Source organism: Embiotoca jacksoni, unplaced genomic scaffold, assembly GCF_022577435.1.
Source record: "Embiotoca jacksoni isolate LCO1_2020_lvr unplaced genomic scaffold, fEmbJac1.0.p SCAF_15, whole genome shotgun sequence".
NCBI lineage: Eukaryota > Metazoa > Chordata > Actinopteri > Embiotocidae > Embiotoca > Embiotoca jacksoni.
The window spans coordinates 1,419,101-1,442,343 of record NW_027185285.1 but is presented as its reverse complement, the minus strand read 5'-3'; the positions used below and the strand labels follow the sequence as shown (position 1 = coordinate 1,442,343).

Below are 23,243 nucleotides of genomic sequence, written 5' to 3'. Positions count from 1 at the left end.
TTCCTTTTTTGAAGGAGTTTCACACAGAACCCTTTTGATGGCTGTAGTCGTCTCTGCAGTTTGGCAAAACTGCTTTTGGGTGCACTGCCGCCACCTGTTTGCTACCAGACACCACAAAATATATATTGCTTAAGACAAGAAGATAGTTGCACAAACTATTTGATTTTTTTAATGACTTCACTATTAAAAAATGTGAAAGTCATGACACATCCTTTTTGCTTTTTTTTAGGAAGCCACTCGTTTGAAGTAATCCAGTCACACTGACAGAATTTCATGTGAATGCTACTGGGAACTATACTACTGCTACTATCACATCACCTTTCAGAAGCTTCCTTTACACTTTGATGACTGACTTTAAGGCCGTCATTCTCATGTCGTTCAGCCTTCATGTGCATTCTTGTTTATTTTTTCTGCCTCTATTTAAAAAAGGTATATTGTTTTTGGGTTGTTGTTGTGTACACAAACAGTTTGATGAGGAAAGCATTTTCCCCAACTACAGTGACAAGCCTGTAAATAGATGCACCTGCACACAGGGCTGCTCCCTTAAAGCTTTCCAACATAGTATATAATGGATGTAGAGCTTAGGAGGGGAGGATGCACAAGTTACACCACGCATACATTACAAATGCTGGAGCACCATCGAGGACAAAAACACTCTGAGGAAGATTGGAAGTGTAAAAGGATAAAGCGTCAGGCACAAGCAAAATGGTGGAGAAGAAAACAATTGGAGAGAGATGGATAGAAATGGAAAGATGCAGGGCTGTGATAAGCAATGCTTTGAGATGTAGCCAGCGTGGAGAGGGAGGCGGGTGGGACAGGAGATGGGAGAAAAGGGAGGTGAAGGGATGGTGGAAAGGGCGGAGAGCTGAATAAACCTCAGGATGATTGAATGTGATAGAGAGAGGTGTGAGACAGAAGCTGTTTTCCAGATGCCTCACTCGAAAGATAAAGGGAAAGAAGGAGAAGTGGTCTTCTCGAGGGAAATGCTCGGAGGGAGGAGAGGAGGAAGTGGGGAATAGGAAGAGGGGGCAAACAGGGGGCAAGTGGAGTCCTCCAGTAGTGCAACAAGCAAAGAACAGGACAGGATGTTAAGCAGCAGGAAAGAGACGGACAATATATTGTGCCCTTTGTCCCATTACCAATTATGGTCTGTAATGGCCAAATCATTTATTTGCTGATAGAGCATAATTGCACGTCAGAGGGTTTGACTAGTAGTAACTCGGCTAATAAATCTCAGATGATTTACTGCAACCACACAGGCACACACACACACACACACACACACACACACACACACACACACACACACACACACACACACACACACACACACACACACACACACACACACACACACACACACACACACACACACACACTCACTGTGGATCATTTAGTGTACACATAAAGAAGGGAGTGTTCTCCTATCTGCTTATTGACTCACAATTCCCTCTCTACTGGAACATTAAGTAAACCTGCAGAGATGCTAATGCAATTACGGCACGCATGCTCTGTACACAAATCAGAATAATTAAAAGGTCAAAGAGGACTCAGTAAGCCATTAATATCTCATCTGTATGTATTTGTAGGTGCTAAATTGCTTAGTGGGTAGAGGGTTATTTTTCAAAGGTAGAGGATACGCTGTTTTGTTACTTGTTGTTTACTCGTCCTTATGAGGCATTAACTCACTGCATTAGCTTAACAACACAATTCCCCCCCCCCCCACTGTCACTTATCCACACAGGTACAAGCACAGACAACACCAACACTCAAGGCCCACACGGCACGTACAGTACATGTGCATAGCTAATATGCAGTAATAAATGAAGTATGTGCATGACCGCATGTGCCTTTGTTGTGTGTGAACGCCGCAGGGAGTAAAGCTGCGTGTTCAGCAGTTGTCAAGCCCTATGTGGCCATTGTTAACCTTGCACCGCTCAGCAGGTGTAGCTCTGGAATAGGGTAAGATATCTGTGGGTGTCATCCTCTGCTCTTCAGTACAGGTGGGTGGGCCGTTGTCTCACAGACCCACACACTCTATTGAAAGTTTTTTTTTTTTTTTTTTTTTTAATGACAGAGGGGAAAAAGTGCATTGTGGCTGACCCAAATAAGGCCACTGCAGTATGTGTTCTCTAATCTATTGCTAAACTGATGTGCCACTTCAGTGTGATGTGTATTTTAATTTCGGGCGTGTACGCTTCGATGCTTCAAATGAGGAACAGTGAGATCTCAGAATGCTCATCAATATATTTTTGTTTATTTTCTGCTTACATATGCTCTGTTCCTCACATATTTTTGACCAATGTATTTATAAGTGGCTGCTGGTTTGTTTGTTTTACACACGAGAATGCAAAAGCATGGTTGCATGAATCTTTGCTATATTTCACTGATTGACAGCGGTGGCTGTAACATGCAAAAAAACTAAAGAAAACAAATCAAGACAACTGTGAGCTAGAAAAATTATTCATGATGCATGAAAATGTTGTGATGAAAATGTGTTCAACATATTTGTCACGGAGGAAACCGTGTATTTTTGTAACGTAACATAATATAAACATACTGGGCCATCTGCTGGTAGAGCAGGTTGCCCACTAATCATAAGGCTGGCAGTTTAATTCCCTGGCTCCTCCTGTTCACACGCTGAAGTGTCCTCGGGCAAGACACTGAACCCGAAGTAGCTCCTGAAGGCACCTAGCATGACAGCACTGGTGCGTTAGTGTATGCGTGAAGCAAAAGACGTAAAACGCTTTGAGACTGCCCAGGTAAAAAGTGCTACGTATTTTAATTTTGTGTATTTAAAGAAAACTCCACAGTTCAATAACATGCAATGCCATCAGTCATCTCATTTAATTCCATTACTTTTGTTTTCCCTCTTTGATTACAATCAATTTATCCAACTAGCTCATTAGTCTATGAAGTTTACATTTTGTCTTGTGATTATAACAGAGAAACGCATCATTGCACTGAACATCAGTTCGACTTTTTCATGAGATTTTGCTCACATTTGCTGCATTTGGAATATTTATGAATATAATAAATTTATGATATATTACATCTGATAAATATGTAATATTGTTATATTAATTTCAACCTTGGCAGAGCACAGTGACCTAATGAGAAAGCTCTGATTAGTCAGAGGAAACACCCACAAAACACATTCTCTCACAGATTTGCTTCCCGTGGTGCTTCCTGTCGGGGCTCTTCACCTTCAGGGCTGCCTCAACCTTTTCCTGCTTTTCATGAAGGTGCAGATCTGGACTGGATCTAACATGTTAATTAAACATCATCGCTATCTCAGAGGAGCAGACAGCGAAGACGTTGCCTTCATCCACCTCTGATGTCGTTGTTGGTCAGTGTGATTCTGGAGCTCTGCTGAGTTTTGACTGGTGTTAAATACCGCACCACTCCTCTCGCTTCCCCAGCACGTGATTGGCTATCTTTATCTGAGCAAGGGAAGCACCCTGGGGGCCGTGTGCGTGTATGCGCAGCTTTGATGGGGCTCTTTTTATTTGAGTAGATCAAGATGCAGAGATTGATGATCTTTATTGCTCCTGTGGGCTGCGTGGAGTTAGAGTCTGCTGGTGTAGATTTCAGAGATGGATGAAATAAAATATAAAGATTCATTCTCAGGTTACTTAGAGAGAAGAAAAAAAGGAGGTTGGGAGAGAAAAGTGGAGGCAGATGGAGGTGAAAAGTGAAGGAGCGGAGGAGGGGAAGAGGGGGGGGGATGATGAGCAGAGGACGGGGGAAGCAGGCAGGGAGCGGAGGTGTTGCCGGGGTGACAGAAGAGAAGGATGAAGGGGGACGTGCCAGCAGAGCGACGGTAATCTGGGGCTCTGGCTTGCTGACAGGACAGTCACACACACACACACACACACACACACACACACACACACACACACACACACACACACACACACACACACACACACACACACACACACACACACACACACACACACACACACACATTTACTCCTGCTCAATCCATGGCCTCCAGCACACAACCAGTGCACACAGGTCTGCAGTCAGTGACCAGCAGGAGGTGGGCCTTCTGCAAGGTGTTTTCGGGCCAGAGCGAGCCATGTTTTCTCCCCCTGCCCGGCCAGCTAGGCACGAGCACTCAGATGGACATAATGAGGGAGATGGAGAGAGAGGGAGAGCGAGAGAAGCAAGACAGACAGCCAGGGACACACAATCAGACAGGGAGAAAAGAGACAATGTTCAGAACTGGCAGCCTTAGTTCTCTCTCTCTTTCTCACTCTCACTGCCTGTGTTTCTTCCCATACTCCTCCTCTCTCCTCTCCCACCTCTTTCACAATCCTTTTGTCCCTCCCTGCCTTCCCTCGCTTTGAATTTTTTTTTTCCTTTTTTTTTTTTTTCCACAATATTCCGCCTAAGCCAGTGTCCCAGTGAGGTGGCGACGGCAGGGGATGAATGTAGAGAAGGGTGGAGGGTTGGAGTGACCTAGACTAGAAAATAGAGTAAGGGATAGCGGGCTTAAAGGAGCGCGGATGGAGAATGCTGGGAAACCCTCAGGTGGGCGCTTGGAGTGGTCCCCCTCACTCCTCTATTCCGTTTGTGTGTCCCAGTCCCAGTCCCTTTCGTCTTTTCCTTTTCTTCTGTCTCCCTTCTCTCTTTGGTTTTTAGGGCATCCCTGTAACTTGGTGGATTTGCTTGGATGGTCGTGGTATTTAATCTTGGTAACTTGCAGCATTGAGGCGGGGGGACTCTCTGGATGTGTGTGTGTGTGTGTGTGTGTGTGTGTGTGTGTGTGTGTGTGTGTGTGTGTGTGTGTGTGTGTGTGTGTGTGTGTGTGTGTGTGTGTGTGAGTGACAGTGGGTTTGTGGATCTGTGTGTGATTGTGGCTGTTGTCATGAGAGTCACGTAGCTCTGCTGTCTGCCTCTGCCTGCCTCCTGTATGTTCAAAGGCTGTGGAGCTCGGTGGCTCCTCCAGGACTCAAGCTGTTGCTGCTGCTGCTGCTGTTGCCTCATTCATGACAAGCTTCTTCACAAACTCTGCCGTGGCTTCCCATGTGCCCTTCGGGAGTTTTTAAGTCATTTGTAGCCAGTCACTTTTAGTTCATTTGATTTCTATTGTTGCTTCTTCTGCTGCGATGCTGATTTGTATTCGAATATTTTGCGAGAACTTTTTTATTGTTGCTGCTGTTGAAGCCAGTTTGGATTTACTGTCTCTATGAGGGCTCCTGCTATCCCCTGTCAGATGTCAGCCTGCCAAAATAAAAGCCCTCAGTCAGTCAGCGTTGCCACTCCCTTTTCCAACTATGCCTCATTTTCATTTCCCTGTCCCTCTGCTGTCTGCTCATATTAAGTGACAGTATGATCTGGGGAAACTAGTTGGATGATGTTAGCAGGACAGCTGGGCCAGCTAGACTGGTTGTTCTTCATAATTATACCACTCTAACGACCTCGGTGACATTGCGTGTGTTGTCGGGTGACCATGAAACTCACAGAGCTGCAAGGGCGCCGACAAGCGACTGCGATTTCTTCTCTCGATATTCCTGCATGATAACTTCAGCTGAAGAGGACGTGGTGAGATGCTCAGACACCGCCTTCACACTCCAATGCAACGATACTACAGTAATGGGTGTGTGTATGGGTGTTTTTGTGTGTGCCTGTGCGTTGGAGTTTCTCATTAGCTCATGGAGTTTTTGTCAATAGAGGCCAATACCTCTCCTCCCCTCTTTTGTTTTTTCCTTCACAGCACGCTGAATCTCAAATTAGGGTGTGTTCAATGTGTGGATGCAGTGTATTTCAAGTGTTCCAGTGTCGGTGTGTGTGAAGGCTGTGCAGCAATCCTTGATTAACTACTTGGCCTCCTCTTGCTCTCTTGTATTGTTGCTTCTGGTGATGGCACCTTTTTCCCCGTTAATTAGTCGAGTGAACCCCCAGAGTTCAGACTATTATTTATTCATCATGCGCTCAGTTCGATTTCATCACTGAATGGCGAATTAATGTGTGTGTGTGCGCGCGCGTGCGTGTGTGTGCGTGTAGGATCAATGCCAGGAGGATGTAGGGTTCAGAGTCAGACCATCTCACACACACACACACACACACACACACACACACACACACACACACACACACACACACACACACACACACACACACACACACACACACACACACACACGAACACTTTGAGGTGTACATTTTTTGCTAAGTAGCCGTTTCAGAGATTAAGACAAAGCAAACTCTCCCTGCATAAATGACTTTCCTTATCCACCTCTTCTAAAAAACACCTACACTGTCGTTTTCATAAAACCAGTTTAAAGGATTCGACAGCTGGAGAAGAGGCGGTGGGAGATCAAAAGTGGGCAGCTGACATTTGTGTGTTTTGGGATTTCTTACAACGTCTGTGGAGCAGATAACACGTGTGCCATGTAGTGTACCATAGACAATATGTAGGTGGGTGTATGACAAAGCTTGCGGCTTTTTTACTGTACTAAAACTTCTAAACCCACTTCCCTACTTAAATGTAGATTGTAGTGCAGCAGGCAATGGTTCGATTTAACTGATTACTTTATAAATGTTACAAAATTGTCCATCACAGCTTCACAGAGACCAAGGTGTAGTCTTCTAGTGCCATGTTTTGCCTGGCAAACACGAAAGATATTCAGTTCATGACGATATCCATCCATCCATTTTCTATACCCGCTTTATCCTGAACAGGAGCCTATCCCAGCTCACTTTGGGCAAAGGCAGGGTACACCCTGGACAGGTCACCTGCCAGTCTGTCACAGGGCCAACACATAGAGACAGATGGAAACAACCTTAGGACAATTTATAGAATCACCAATTAACTGCATGTTTTTTGGGTGATGGGAAGAAGCCGGAGTACCCGGAGAGAACCCACGCAGGCACAGGGAGAATATGCAAACTCCACACAGAAAGGCCCAGGCCCGCAATCAAACCTGGAACCTTTTCACTGTGAAGCAGGAAAACAATCATAGACTTAAACAGTGAATTACTTTGTTGACTTCAGCTCTAAATTCCCCTGACGTATCACACAACTAACAGTTAATTCTGTTCAGAGCCTTTATAATTGTGCACTGAGCCAAAGTTTACATTAGCAAGGACTCACTTTAAAAGCGGTAGCTTTGCTTGGCCTCATTTCTCTCCGGGCGTTGTTGAAACAGCACTTGAAACTCCAGAACCGCTCTGTTTGTCACTACCATGTAGAGGAGAAGAGATGATGCGAGGGTGAAATTTGTTGTGAAGACACCGGAGAGGGGAAACGATGAAGGGCTGTGGCAGCGCTCCTGAAAGCCCCATCTCACCCTCAAAGTGGTGTTTTTCTTTGATATATTTTATTTTTCCTTTGCAGTCACGTTGACGCGACATGAGCAGTCGACCTCTGGCGCTAGCTCTCTGCGGGGATGTGTTCTCACCACAAGTGCTCAGGTTATATTTGGAATCTCTCAGCCATGGCAATTTTCGAGAAAATTGTTTTTTGTGTTTCTGACACACCTGGAACTATTTGTATGCGTGATATTGTTATAAATGGATGTGCGGCACCCAAAATCACATAAAGAACATAGTCAGGGCTAGAGGATAATGTAACATAATTCTGTACTGCACAGATTATTCTCTGACATCCATCAGTGAAACTTTGCATTCGTCCATGTGATCAAGTGTTACGGTAAATTATTGCTCAGACACCTCAGCAGGTTAAAGGTTTCCAATCGAGGGGAACGTCTTTAAGTTGCTCGTTCACTGTTATTGAGGAAAACGTATTGTCCGTGAACCCAAGGATTTTTTTTTGCTATAAGAACGTAATGTCACATACTGTACAAAGACAAACATCTAAATCTAAGTTTTTAGTGTCTGAGACACCTCAAATCCAGACCAACCTCACTTAAACAAGGAATTATGGGTGTTTAGATCATTTGTTTGGCTTAAACATTCGAAAATAATCCAACATGATAACAACTCAGATTCCTAAATATTCTCAAACTGAAAACAACTCACAAGACTTTTTTTTTTTTTCTCTTTGTGGCCATTAGAGAGTAAATGAAATCAGCAGATCCCTCTCCTCCCTCCCACACACCCTCCCACAGGAACATGTAGCATTGATGGTGCAGGATGAAAGTCACCAATTCTTTCTAATGAATAAGCTACCTGGCAGTCCATATAAATGTATATTTACTCTTGTTGATTTTGTGGGAATATGTCAGTGTGAACATGAAATGTACTCGAGCTTTTCTTGTTCTGGAGCGGGTGAACTGAAACACAGGTGTGAAAGCAACTGTCACAGTTTGTTACTTCATAAAAAAAAATAAAAAAAAAAATGCATATTTTTTATAGGATATTTTACTTAAACCTGGGATAGCGGCTGTTTTGGCCCCTTGTGGGCAACGGAAACAAATTGTGAAAACAAAATTGATTGACCTTTAAAATCAGCAAACAGTTGCTTATTTACACGTGCAGCAGTTGCGATTTGTTGCATTCAAGTCCAATATTCACTCTGTTTTTGATCTCTGCCAACTCCTGAGGGAAATATCTGGCTGTTTAGCTACTAAATGGTCCAAATGTGTTCACCAGCAAATTGCTAACTGTAACTGTTTGGCGTTGAGCAGGTAGTGTGTGCAGTGGATTTTTAGAGAAAACAAATGCCTGCTGCAGCCAAAAGACAACACAATGAGAGTGGTGAGAGTGAAGCTAAACAATGAGCTGAAAGGAGATTCAGATGATGATCACCACATTGTTTTCATATTGCTGCTTTAAAGGAACAGTGGGTACTGTCATTTTATTAGTGTTGAATCACCTGACACTACAACTTGTTGACTTTTTGTTACCTTAGAGGAATACGCTCCCGTCTTCAGGGAGTGGGTCCTTTTCTACGGACTGCCATGTTTTTACGGTAACCCGGACAGGTCAAATCAAACAAAGGCTTTAGGATGGGTGTTTCGTGGTTTTCACATGTTTCGCGGCCACCTAAGATTTCTCCAACAAGCTTGGGAGGGTAGTATGTTTTCAGTTGGTTGCATCCTCACCGTTAGATGACACTAAATCTTACACGTTGCTCCTTTAAGTAAGGCTCTTTTAGAAATGTCAACTGCAGTCTGGCATTTCAATTCATGGCGAATTGTGCACTGTCTCAATTGATTCTGTCACTTAGGACTTTGATGTAAGCAGCTTGGGGTCAGCTTTTTGCAGGTGGCTTCAGGTCATGATTGAACCATGGCTCTGAACCTCCTTCACTCATTCCCCAGGCTCAAGCACAGCTTTATGTCCCGATGATCACCCACAGTGTAGCAGGGCTAAAGGTACCGAGGTTAGCAGAGGGTCAGACATAGGTTTTTTTCTGGGATCTGTGCAGAGGATAAGGAAGACTGGATTTGTGAAGCTTGAAAGCTTGTGTGTGTGTGTGTGTGTGTGTGTGTGTGTGTGTGTGTGTGTGTGTGTGTGTGGCAGGAGGTGGTGGTGGTGGTGGTAGGGGGTTTGATATGAGGGCGGTGCTGTAGCTCGAGGCGCCATCTACAGACAGAGAAAATGGAGCATTTGTACACATCTGCTCCAACTGGCCAGAGGGTGAGAGGAACAGCAGGTCAGGAACCGAGTGTTACCAGATTTCAGCAGGAGATGAGCGCGGTTTGATTTTTTTCCCCTTCTAATTAAAGGTAGTGTTACATTTTTCGAGACTGTAGGGAAGGGATGCATATAAGAGCGGAGTGAGCTGGAGAAACACAAAGAAGTTGGAAAACATGCCATGAGTGACTGACAAGCTTTTAAGCAGGAACTGGAAATATCTCAAAAGCATCTAACGAAGCGTGAAGAGCTCTACAGTCAGAAGTTGGAGAAATGGGGAAAAGCAGCCAAAAAAAGGGATGATACGACAGAATGGAGGAGGGCTGTGCTTTTGAAAAAACTGTAGATAAAATCTGCCATGTCAAAGAGAAAAGTGGTTTGTACTGTATGAAACCAACCAGATCATTTTTGCACTTATTCCAAGTCTATATGAGTTAGAGATTGTGGAGCTGCTTCCATTTTGGATCAGATTACAAATTGGTAAAACTATTTCTTAAACTCAGTAAATAATGAATCCCTTACTGAATGTTTCTATGCCTTGTTTCAGGCACAAACATTTGGCATACAAACAATAAATCACTGACACAGTTGTTAGCAGGACTGACTGAACATGATGTCCTTAACTTAAATGGTCCAAAGGGAGGATATACTTCATCAAATCAACAAAACTACAGCAAAATGCAGAGTTTACAGGAGGAAGGATGAGCCTTTGCTTAAATATTTATTCCAGTGTCCATCATCTTAAAATAAAAACTTGTGGCAGTGAAACGATTTTCCCGTCAGGCAACATTAATCGCAGTGTACGTGCAGTAAACTCAGTGATTCACTCAGCTGATATTTTCTGGGTGATAAAATGGAATTAATTTAATTTTGACCGTGTTGTTTTTACTTTAGTGCACCTGCAGATATTTTTTACCTCACGGCAAAAACAAAAGCGAATGTCACAGATCGGAATCAAAAATGTGGTTAGGTATGATATTGAGTCAAATAAAAGCACTACATATATTTTTAACTAAGATGTTTTCATTCCCCCCCAAACAAACAACCTAAAAGGATTTGATAGGGGATTTGGTACCGAATTTAGATGAGATAAAAGTATGTGCTCTGGGGTAGAGTAAGGACAGAATCAAACAGGCCGGGGTGGGGGAGACTTCTGATGGGAGTCGCAGACTGATAAAATAGTATGCTTGTTGTTTTTAAAGATCCCTCTGTTTGTCTCTCTGTCCGTCTTTTGGGAGTTCTCTGGTGAGATTAATGTCTTGCCGTCAAATCCTAGACTCCCTCCTGTCAAACACACGCTCCCAAGCCTATTTATAACTAGACGCCCCCTCACAAACACTAATGAGTCTCTGGGTGACAAATGGATTTGGAGGACACCTTGCACACCCCTGCTTCTCCTCTCTGCCTCCTCTTTTCCCATCGTTTATCTGGCCCCAATGCCTACTTCTTTCTTTCTTAAATGTCTCTGTCTCTCACACTGTTACCCTGTGCCCACACCTCCCCCTGGCCCACTTCTCCCCACTCTTCACTCTCCACTTTTTGCCAGGTTTTCAATGCTCAGCCTGAACCATCAGTTTCCCTCCTCTTATACTGCGGGCCTCTCGATTTCCATTTTCATCTGCGGCTCTCAAAGTTTCATCCACCTCAATACTTCTCTCACTCCCAGTAGCTGCCTTTGTCTCTCTGTCAATCTCCATGTCGCTCTCTGTCTCTCAGCTAGTTGAGAGTCAGTGCTAGTGCTTACTGGATTAGCCATGAGCTGCTCTGCCAAGTGCTCTGGGGGCTCTGGGGCAGAACATTTAACAATTGTCAGATTCAAGCGTCATTCAACCACCAGGTGCCAAGAAGAAAGGGGAGGAACAATCACTAAAATAGAGACTTTTCTTGATGTGTCTATTTGTATTAAATGCGGCTGTATTCTCACTTAAAGAGCGAGGCCCCCACAGGAGTCCTGCTTTAGCTTTAAAGGCGTGATAGCCAGTCAGTGTGCAAGTGTCCAGAGAGGCAGCTTTCCCGTGGGTGTGATTGGCAGCGAGGCGTGAAAATTGAAGGAAAACCTTCAATCAGATTGCCCTCAGGACTAATCATGAATGCCATTATAACTTGAGTTAATGTCACTTGATGCCCCTGAGTTTTGGGGACTTGGAATTTTTTGACATGTCTGCATCAAAGCCCTGCATCCATTGATCCCATCATACAATACTGTATGTGACTCAAAATATACAAGCAGGAATGCAATGGGAGAGATTCTGGATCATAGAAATCAGAGACGTTAAATGTTGTTATTTATTAATAATGGAATCAAAAACCTTGGGAAAAGGAACGTTTAGTTAAAAGTTTATCTGCTTTCCTGATAAGATCACTGACGTCCAAAACAAAGCAAAAGCAACAGGAAACATTTGAAGTTCCCACTTTTGGTTTGATCGATTTTTGACTGCTGCAGCTGAAGTGTTTTGAAGTGGTGGCAGCAACAGCGGCTAATCCTCGTCCTGCTGTGGTAAGCCATTTGGGAGTGAGCTGAGACATTGAGGTTAGTCTTGAAGGGGACAGAAAACTTTTCTGTTCGTTCTCAAACTCTCACCAACTAAAACTGCTATTTACAGCAACAACAAAAAAAACATCTCCTTTTTGATACATGTATAGGTTTCATTTTTATCACAACACAACTGGTCCAAACCTGACCTGCAGTTTGTTCCTCTCCTCTGTGGGTGGAATCGAGTTGTGCGCCTGTTTGGTTGCTGTATATAACACCAGGCTTGTTGGGAAAGGGGCTGTCTTTGTTGTTTTTGTTGTTGCAGTGGGCGCCGTGTTGTGTTGGCAGTGACAGCTTGTTAACGTCTAACTCGTCATCTCCTCCTCCTCCTCTTTCGTGCCAACTGGATGCTCTTCCCCGCTCACCTACGGTACAACAGAGACCCACGCATCCGTCTGCAGGGCTGCCACGCCCTCTTCATCCCTCTGCACACCAACCTCAAATGAGACGCTTGAAACGCACACAGCTCCGATGGAGAGGAGAGATAAAGGAAGGGAAGAGGCATGACGGGGAGCAGGAGAAAGGAGTGTTGCTTTAGGTGGCCGGAGAATGAGCTCATTACTCGTGATAAATATACACAGAAATCCATGGATATGTGGTTAATGAATCACAAAACAGACACACATGATGTGGCATACGTTACTGCATGGCCATTAGTGTCCGGAATAAGGTGAGGCATAGAAGAACAGGCTTTCAGTGGTACACAGAAGAGGGAGAAGAGATGAATGAGCAAGATGTACAAATGGAACTGACTTATTTGAGTCAGCTGTGGTCAAGATAACTAATTTCAAAAGTACAGCAACATGGAATAAAGGTGCAGAATGCCAAAAATGCATCATGTCATTACTGCACAATCCTGTATGTTAAACTGAAAGAAAGCAGTGCAAGCTACAGAAGATGAAATTGTTTTTCATGTTTGGGTTTGTGCCAAACATTCACACACCCTTAGTATATTTCTCAGTAATACTTTGACTCTAATATTTTCTGTGGCTGGCCCCTGATACTGCAGAGGACCACACACTGAATCAAATGGTAAAGTTCATGTGGCATTTTATCGCTCTGTCCTTGGTGACGGAGGCGAAAAAGGCAAGCAGCCGAGGATGACGAGGGATGGGAAGCACAAGGCGGAGCTGCTGTTTTGCAGGGCTTATTGGAGCTCCTCTGGAGCCCCACTTTGTGACATCCTCTGGGGACTCCTGAAACAAGCAATTACTCTAACACCCCACTAGGGACTGCTGTGTGCCGTTCATCTTCCACTTCTTGTACTGGGATCACAACAGGCACGACAAAACCCTCCTAACCAGGCTGAAATACGAGATATGGGAATTCCTCTCTGATCTGTGTCACAGTTTTTACTTTACTTCAAATACAAATTGCGTCTTTGTATTCGTGACACAGTTTCAACATGTGTATTTTCTGATCTAACTGTCCTCATGGATTATTTTTTTTTTTTTTTTTTTTTTAACACCAAAGAAAATGAGCTGGAAGCATGATTCAAAGATGAGAGGCGAGTTTAATTTTGATTCCGTTAACTTCACAGCCTTCGGAAGTAAAAGCCGTTTCCTGCAGGGCAGGCATGGGAGAATCCAGCTCCCACCTCCCATCCTTTGATTTTCTATCTTTCTTCTCTCTGATGCCAGTCGACAGAGAGCAGTTTGCTCTGTAATACATGATGATCTGCATCATAACACAGAGCTGTGTGCCATGCTGTCTCGACAACTTGTAATCTCAGCTGCCCCGCATGTGCACAGCTGTCACTGGTCTCTCACCATAATGCTTGTGCAACCTTTAACTGTGCTTGTTGGACAAATGTATGTGTGTGTGCTGGTGTGTGTGTGTGTGTGTGTGTGTGTGTGTGGGGGGGGGGGGGGGGGGCAGCTGACCTGTTGCCAAGGCAACCGATCTGCAGTGACAGCCTCTGTCACTCTCATCTCAGCTAATGACTGGTTGTTTTGATTGAACCTTTTTTTTATTTCTTTTTCCAGTTTCTCTGAGGTAATTTTTTTGCCTCTTGCTCTTCTAATTAAAAAAGTTCTAGCAGCAGCATTCCAATTAAACTGTCAGGATAATTCCTTACAAAGAGTCTGCATGTCCACCCCTCCAGGTGGAAGACAAAAAAGACTAATCGAACCGAGCTTATATCTCGAGCCACAAAACACGGTGGTAACAAGGATGAATCTGCTAAAGGTGTGGTGAAAACTTCATATTTTGTTTCTGGTTGAGCTTTTTCTATTGCCTCGTATGACCAGACGCAAATTTGTGAATATATTGGTTGTTTCATTTTTGGCGTTGTTGGCCTACCCTGGAGCTACAAAGTTTTAAGTGGTAATCACACGGTGCCCACTTCTACTCATCACACCTGTCAACAAAAAACACACACATACCTGTGCATTTGGGTATTTTAAAAGGCAAATATCACACGTTCTTGATCCTCATACTGAGGATTGTCATCACCACCCCCCCACGCCCCCTCCTCCTACACACACACACACACACACTAGTTGTTTGGTCTGTCTTTTGAAGTGGCTGAGCAAACATTAATGTGAACAGGGTTTCCAGACTGCACAGCTACTCTTTCCCATCACACCTGACACCCACAAACACACACATTCTTGTCCATTTGGCTGTTTTAAAAGGCAAATATCAAGCAATTTAACATTAAACCAGGCACAATGACATTTGCAAAAGATAAATGTTAATGAGTAAAGAGCAGCCAAATACTGTGCCAGGCATGCTTTTGTCTCAGTAACAGATGAACTCCGAGCTAATTTTTTATCAGTTTTACTGCTCTCACATCAGCTTCTGTTTAACTTGAGCAGCTGCATGCGTATCAATACCTATCTTTGGGCACCTCTCCGTCGCTCCTGCCTACATCTGTCCTGGTAAATCATTTAATCAGCTGATGTAAGTGATGAATGAATTTCAAAATGCAATATAATTCACTGCTTTGGTTGATAACCCATGGCCAAAGCCTAACTAATCTGACAACAGATGTGTTCCTGTGGCGGACTGCTCGTTAGGTTAGCCTGTTGGCTCAGTCTGGAACGAGAGTGGCAGCGCGCTAATACTACAAGAAGCTTGGCAGAAGGTCTGCTGGGAGTGGTAGCAACAAACTACATGTCAGAGCCAGCTCAGTAATCCTGCCCTGTAAAAGAAGTCACCCTACCAGAGCTGCTGTACCAGCAGAGATGACGAGATTTAGCACAAATTACACATCATTACACGATCATTAGAAAACCTCAAGTTCACGATCTGAGCAGCACAAATCGGGCTTCGGCTTTCCCTCCTCTGAAATGATATTATAATAATAATAATCTTGTTAAGGGCATTATTCGGGGGCTTAAATCTTTAAATGGATACAAGAACAACAACAAGAAATACTGTTTGCAATTACCTTGCATTTCTACTGGAGTGCAGTGTTTATGTCTTTGCCAGTAAAACCTGTCATTAAATAGGGTTAATTCAATAGTAAAATAAATATATGAACAATAGCCAAAATAGGGAAAGGTCTTCAATTTTGGCAGTCAGCCGGTAATCATTAAAAGGTCACTGTCATCATTATTTTGCCTCGCAGATCTGACAAGCTCACAGTTCAGTTGTGATTGGAGGCCTATTTTAGCTCCTATTTTGAAAGTACCATAGCCTCTTTGTTACTTTTTCACATCTCTTGATACTGAGGTAGTTCATTTAATGTGTCCTGTCTGATCACTGCGGCAAAATAGGAAAGACAACTCTTAACACGTCTATGCTGTACAAGCATCTTGATTCTTCATGTTCTGTCTCTTTTAGCTCACAATTCGTCTCATTGTGTACCTGCTGCTTTCACCCATGGGGCCATTTTAGAACTTGAAAGTTAGTTCCTGCTGTATCCTTAAAGAGCTGTTCTATCTCTCACTCTCCTACATTCGCTTTGACACCTCTGGTTTCCTACAGTGCTTGTGTTGATACCTTGCAGAAAGATGTTTTGCAATCAGCGAGATGCTGTCAGCGTGTTGGCCTCTGGAGGAGGGAAACAGGAAGCGCTCTGACCTGTCCAGAGCAAAACTTAATGAACCTGCAGTCAATACAGAGCAGCAACAATAAATCCTGTCCTTCTGTACTTGAATACTGGGCTCAAGCCTTTGTACTTTTGTTTCATATTTCTTATATTTTGTAAGAAAACATATTTTTACTATTACTGTTTTGCAGACTACTTGGGGCATAGGTCCTTTGCATGAAAGTAAACAAAAGTAAGTATTGATGAGTCTTGATCGAGTTAGTGAGTGAGTGACCTTCAGAGGTTACATGCAGGCTTTATTTACTTTTACTCAAGAGTTTACCCCTGTGATTATAGCATTGCACTCTTACTGTATATTGTTGGACTCATGATGGAGGGAAAAAAAACAACATTGATGCAGCGCAACGTTACCCACGACACAACTAGACCTCCAACAGTTTGTTTGGTAAGAGATTTGGGTGTTTTATGTTATGTAAAGTTGAGGCTAATAGTGTCAAGCTGGTCACCCCAAGCACAGATGAGCAACGGGCTACAGAGGTCTCTCAAAATTCAGACCCATCTCACATTTGTCAATAGTACTCTCCAAGACCTGTAAACAGACTTTGATGTGTAATACGAGTGGAGCTCCCCTTCAGAGCTGAATTAATAGGGATCTTTTTCTTCCGGCCGCTTGGAGGGAGAAGATCTACAGAAGGAGCTTACAGACAGAAACACAACCCAGACATCACCCTATTAAGTTCTTGGGCTTAATTTGAAAGAAAAAAAAATCTTCACATCCAGGACACAAGGGGAAATATATTCAAATAAAAAGGCCCTGAAGAGCAGCAGGGTTGGGTGTTGGTTCTTAGTGAGTTCATCAGTTATTTGATTCATTGTCAACAGAAAACATATGAGCCATTAAGTTTTATTTTAATTACTTTTAACACTAAAAAAAAACCCTCTAAAACGTGAACAAAAGACCAGAAACACAAGGACACATCGGAGCACAATTTTGAAAAGGTTTATAACTCCCTCACTGCCTTTTCCCTCTGGTGTTGCCCCCTCCGTCATAATAACCCTGCTCATCTCATGAATATGCAGACGCTCTGTGTATCAGCTCAGATAGAGAAGGCTTCTTAAATCTTCCTTTTTATATCCTCAGATTTTCTTCGCCGCTTAAGCTACTCGACCAAATTTCACCCCATCAGTCATATTTTAGGTAGTGGGTGCTTTCCAGCATTTTTATGCGCCAACATGCTTCTGGATGACTGTCTTTGTGTGTGTGTGTGTGTGTGTGTGTGTGTGTGTGTGTGTGTGTGTGTGTGTGTGTGTGTGTGTGTTTGTGTGTTTGTGTGTTTGTATGCCAGTATGCATGTGCTCTGCTGTAAATAAAACATGGCCTATGAAACAAATAAAGACCTATTAGACCAGAGGGATTTAGGATTGAGTCCTTGGCAGCCATAATAAAGGCTCCTCTATGACCTCTACCGTGTTTCTCTGCCTGCTTTTTTTTTTTTATTGAATCAGCTATGGCTCCCCCTATCTTCGAGGCAGTATCGTGCAGTACAGTAGGGAGAATACCTTTAGTGTATGTACACATCTCCTTTCAAGTTTGTGGTTTGTGTGTGTTCTGAGGAAGAGTATGTATGTATTAATGTGTGAGCAAGACAGCTTCTGAGTGTTTTCCTCCACCTGCCTCAGTTAGCCTGTTTGCATGATAAACAGTCACGTTCAGCCCCTCAGGAAAGTCTGGCTCTTCCATCTTTAGTCTGCCTCTGTCCCTTCGCTCTGCTCAAATCTTTTTTTCTGCAACCACATTAACTTGTTTGCTCGTCTTAGGTAATTATTTCATTATATACAGCATCTGCTGTTTGGGTGTTTTTGTGTTTTGTTTGGTTAAAAAAAGTTCATGTTTATATAATCAAACAAGGTAATGTTAATCTCTTCTGAATGTTTTTCAGTGTACTTTTTATTGGGTTTCTGTACCTGGAGGTTTCTATGGAAAACAACCTCCCGATTTTAATTGCTTTAAAGCAAAGTCTACATTTAGTGTTTTGAACACTGATGGTTGTCAGAGTTCAGCGTATTCATTTCGTGAAAACAAGAAAAGCCGGTTGGATCATACTACAGGTGATGTTGTTCCCTAACTGTAAAAATCTGTCTTTTATGCTTTGTTTTGCTGCTGCTTTCATCACTCGGCTCTCTGGCTCAGCAGTGCGTCTGCATCGTGCTGCTCTGCTGACTCTCTTGAGATTAGCCTGAAAGCACACTTATTTTATTGTGAAGGAATATTTACAGGTAGATATTTCTGTGTTTGCTGTCTTTCTACGTGGCTAAATATTGTTATTTTTTTTGTGTATTATAATGTGAATGTTTCGGAGGATGTAACAAGTCCAGTTTGGGTTTAAGGCGGCACTTGTAAAGCTGATATAGCGGAAAGTTAGATAAGATAGAGATAATGTGGTTACCCCTCTGCTGTTGTTCCTCCAGTCTTGCTTCATTGCACTGCATTCAGGAGGTCCACTGTGATTACATTAATACACAAACACTACAGGCAACAAGACAATGTTGTAGAGATTGAAGGTCCTTAAATCAGAGGTCCTGGATTTGAGCCTAGGCTTCATTGAGTATCTGCTCTGCTGACATGTGGAGGAAGACCTTTAATAACCTACCAGCACCAGATATTCTTCTGTTACTGACACTGTGCTCTCCATGTCCATCTCCATCTGGACAGGAAAACACATTTCCAGCCGGGATCAATAAAGTATTAGATTAACAATACTAATAATGGACAGTCATTTATAGCATGTCCCACGGAAGATAGTTTAAAGAGTGGTCTGCACATTTCTGCACCACCTTCCAGTTTGTGCCAAGCTCGAGTATATGTTTGTGTGTGTTTCTGGCCGATGTTTACGTAGATGTGGCAGTAGGCCAAACTCATTACATCGCCCTGTAAGGGGTTGTATTGTCAGCAACAGCCTTGTTGAGATGTTACGATGACTCAGGTGCCTCTGTCGTTCATCGTGAGAGTGTCTCCATTTTATTTTAGTGTGCTATTGACTGAGAAGCTGTCTAAACCATGAACACTACTTGTCACCATAACACTACCTATTTCATTCACCCTTTAGTTTTAATCTGTGTAATATTTTTCTGCCATTTTGGTCCTTTAAAAGTTGCCAAGTAGCACATTCAGTGAAGAGGCCACCTGATAACACTGTGTCTAAAATGGATGTAGCATTTTTTTGTGCTTCATTTCGGTTGCATGAGATTTGATAGGGTTGCAATTGAAAATGTTTTAAACATTTTTATAGCTGACCCATTGCTATAAGTCTGGTATTTACTCTCTGATTTACAGTTTTAACTAAGCAGAAGTAAAAATGTCAGTTTCTGACAACAAATCAATGTTGTTTCAAGTATATGTGATTTGACACATTGATACAATGCTTAACACTATGGGTTTTAAAAAAAAAAGTAGAGTTTGATTCATGCTGCACTGCGTCCATCTGCATCCTGTGCTGTTTAGGTGTTTGACTGAAGCACCTTCCACCTGTGACCAGCAGTCAGTGTTGTGCCCCGTGGACATCCGATGATGATGTAATGAGGTGTGGTTTGAGTGTCTTCTTCACACTGAGTGGCAGTAGTGTGCTGACTGACCTAGATCAACAACAGGCTGTAATTAAAATACTTTTTCATCTTCCTTTTCTGGACCCCTGTCATTTCAGTAAAAGACAGCCGGCTTTTACCAGGATCACAGGTGAAATAAAGAGCTGCATTATGTTCGCTACCTCCACCTGCCCCGCCACCCCCCACACTTTCTGCCTTCCTCTGTCACACTTACGAATCGTCGCTTGCATTAATCCGCCAGTTGAATAGACGCGTATTCAACAGACGGCCCCAGAGATGTTTCAATGGAGCTGCAGCATGCTCTAATTGTCTGAGTGTGTGCCTTCTGTGTATTAACAGGTGCTTTGCTGGATCCACATTACTGCTGCAATTTTAACTTGGCTGCCTCCACGCTATTCCCAAGTGTTGCCCAGGGAAACAAAGTCATGAGGTGGCAGCGTTTGTTGGTGGGCGAGACACGGATAATGGATAGACGGGAGCGCGAAAGGTGAAAAGATGGGCATGCCAATTTTTTATTGTGCATGTTTTAATGATCAAGAGGGCGTTCCCTTCACCTTGGGCGGAGCAACAGATTGCAGTTGTCTGTGTCAGTTTTACGTGAAGCTGTCTGGAGCCGTATGATTGTCTTGGACTGTTATTACGTCCAGCAGCACAGACACGCACGCTGACCTCCTCCTGATGGTTCGATCAGACCATCACTTTCACCCACTTTAACTCTCCTCTCTCGGCGCAGCAGTGCCTCGGAGCTTTCACAGAATACCTAAAATGGAGAGAGGAGAAAAGTGAAGTGCTTGCTGGGTGGAATGTCATTTCTTTCAGTGTATATCAAGTCCAAGCAGTGATGGAAACAAAAGTTCCCTTTTCAAGTTCAATGTCTTTTTTTTTTTTTGCTGCCTATTCAGTGAAGTCCAAGTGTCTTCCTTAATATATCAGCTGCAATTAATTCCAAGATCTGTGACAGTTTGCAGCCAGAACGACAAGAGTCACTTGTTCCTTTTGCAGGATTAGCAATTATGTAGTGGGTAAGTCATTGTGCATCACAGTGAGTAACATGCAGCTCATGGTTTACCATACAAGATTCATAACGGTCCTGTATGGCTCGGGATGATACAGCTGCGAGCAGTCTTTTGAAGGCTACTTGTAGAACTGTAGCTCCCTCTTGAGTTGTGACCTGCAAGGTTTTTAGAAGGCTGTTTCGTAGTTATGTTTAATCCTGACATGCCCCCTCTCTTATTTGTTTTAACTGCTCCCACTAGAGCGTATCGCCACGACTGCCAACAGCTTTAGGCTTGGCTTATTTTCTCTCGCCTGTAGCCGAATTTGCAGCGTGCTGTTTTCACCTACTCCTGCTCAATTGTGCGTCTTCTCTCGCCCCTCTCCGGTTTAATATTCAGCTGGTCTTGTTTGCCCTGCGCTGTCACAGCAGGCATCCCACAAGGAGCCTTGCCATGCGAGCAGTAAATTAGACCCTGTATTAGAGGGAAGTGCTCGCCTTGCCTTCCCCGGGCATCTGCATAACATCAGACCTTCTGGGGAGGACACTGCACTATCAGAGAAAGTACCATTAATAACACCATTCAACAGAGGGGAATAAAAGAAACTAATCCCAAGTATGTTTCTCCAAAAAAAAACCCTCTATTTAACAGAAACAAAGAGGGACAAAGAGCTAATTAGGAGCGTAGATGATTGACTTCTTGGTTTAATTGGATATGTAATAAACAGTAAAGCATTACAAGCCGTAGCATAATAATCTGTTGTTGATATGAGACAAAGAAAAAAACAAAACAAAAAAATACAATCAGATAAATATAATCTTCTACCAAATGACTATTATTTTGTGTATAGTCCCTCTCCCTGTGAATAAGTGAAGGAATTAATGAAATCATTTAAATATTTATATAAAAAGTATGTTTGAACAAACAATGTTTTAAATACATTAATTTAAAAGATTTAATTAGGGCCACTCGAAGTGAGCTGTGAGACATACATCACAATGAATTAAATAGTAAGAAGAGAACAGGGATTGGCATTATTGAACATACAACTTTACACTTTTCACAGTTAAAAACTTCTTAAGCAATTGGATGGCAGGCGTCGGAACATTCATATATATATTTGTGTGATAAAATAACGGCAAATTTACTACTTTCATTTCATTTGTTTCGACGTAATGGACAGAAAGTTTGTTTCAGGGTCTTTTAGTCGGTGCTATAGTTTTTGTTTATTCATTCTGAAAAGCGTCATTTTATTTTATTGTTTTTTCTTAGAAGCATCATTGCTGTCTGTGCACAGTCAAGACTATTCAAATCACAGTTAGACCTTGGATGTGAAAGAGTGGTGAGACTGACAGTATTCAAAGAAAAATGTTTAAAAGTTATGAATTTAAATTGTTTCATGGACACAAAGCTAAATCAATCCATCAGTTTACCATACGTTTTTCATGTTTTTTTTTGATAAACATTAGAGCTTAAATGAGCAAGTCAGTTAATCAATTAGTCGATAATTAATTAATGTCTTTAGCCAGAATCTCAAATGTGAATATTTACTGGTTTTATTTGATGTATAAAAGTAGTCTAAAAGTCTTTGGGTGAACTCTTTGTTTGAATAAAACAAGTTTCTTTCACCTTGACATGCTGGAAATGATCAGGAGCATTTTTCACTGTTTTCTGACGTTTTGCAAACCAAATGAGTATCAATTGATGCAGAAAACAAGCTGCAGATTTATCAATAATGCAGAAGCCCTCACAGCAAAAACAGATGTTTTCCAGACAATATTTTCTTTTCATGTAACTTTTTATGTCAAGAGAATATTTTCATCTTTCCAAATATTACTTAGTTAGTAGCCTCAAACTACAGTTGCATGTGAGACAATAGATATAGACTGAAAATATCTGAAGCACCAGTGAAAGTAGATTAAGAAACCAGAGCTCTGTTTGTTTGCAGTCTGCAGCCTTCTTATCAATCCATGAGACTTGAAGCCTCTCGTACACCCTCCACTCCCACTGACCCACTTGTTTAACATCCTCAAAATACAAAGCTGCACCGCCTGCTTCTTCCAAATCCATCAAAGCTCCTCCAAACCACTTTCCATGATTCTCCATACCACGTGTCTGTTTGCATGATGAGTACCAACTTCTCTTCCTGAGTTGTAAATCCAGTTCAGCGGGTGGTGATGAAGAAAAAAATGTTTTCCTTTGGCAATATGTGGTCCAGGATATGTGTTTAGTGATACAGAGTATCATTATATGTGTGTGTCTCGTGATAGTTGTTGTGGGCGGGTTGGAAAATGCCTGTCACAAACTGAAATTCCCCACATATAAATAAACCACTGAAGGCGGTAGAAACTGGAGACTCAAAAAGTTGCAATATGAGAAGAAGTGGGCTCTTAATAATTGTGGAAAAAAAAAAGAAAAAAAAGGCAGATATATAACAATATATGAGACTATGAATACAAAAAAAAAAGTTGCCTTCTTTTTTATGGATCATCTTCCATCTGTGGACCTTCACTGATGGAAGGTTTCAGGTTTCATCAGTGTTGCATAAAGTTGCTCTGCCTAA

General features: G+C 42.6%; 1 protein-coding gene across 13 annotated transcripts in view; it reads left to right on the top strand.

Moving 5' to 3' along the window:
• srcin1a (SRC kinase signaling inhibitor 1a) overlaps nucleotides 1–23,243 on the top strand; it is a 103,630-nt gene that overhangs the window by 31,604 nt on the left and 48,783 nt on the right. Inside the window, exon 1 of one of the 13 annotated variants that reach the window (XM_069148702.1) lies at nucleotides 4,466–4,539. The exons of 11 other annotated variants lie outside the window; for them this stretch is intronic. In XM_069148702.1, coding sequence (XP_069004803.1) covers nucleotides 4,515–4,539 — 25 coding nt within the window. In that variant the 5' untranslated portion in view covers nucleotides 4,466–4,514. Of the gene's footprint in view, nucleotides 1–4,465; nucleotides 4,540–23,243 lie in introns of those variants that run through there. One more of the 13 variants, XM_069148700.1, reaches the window with a different exon arrangement.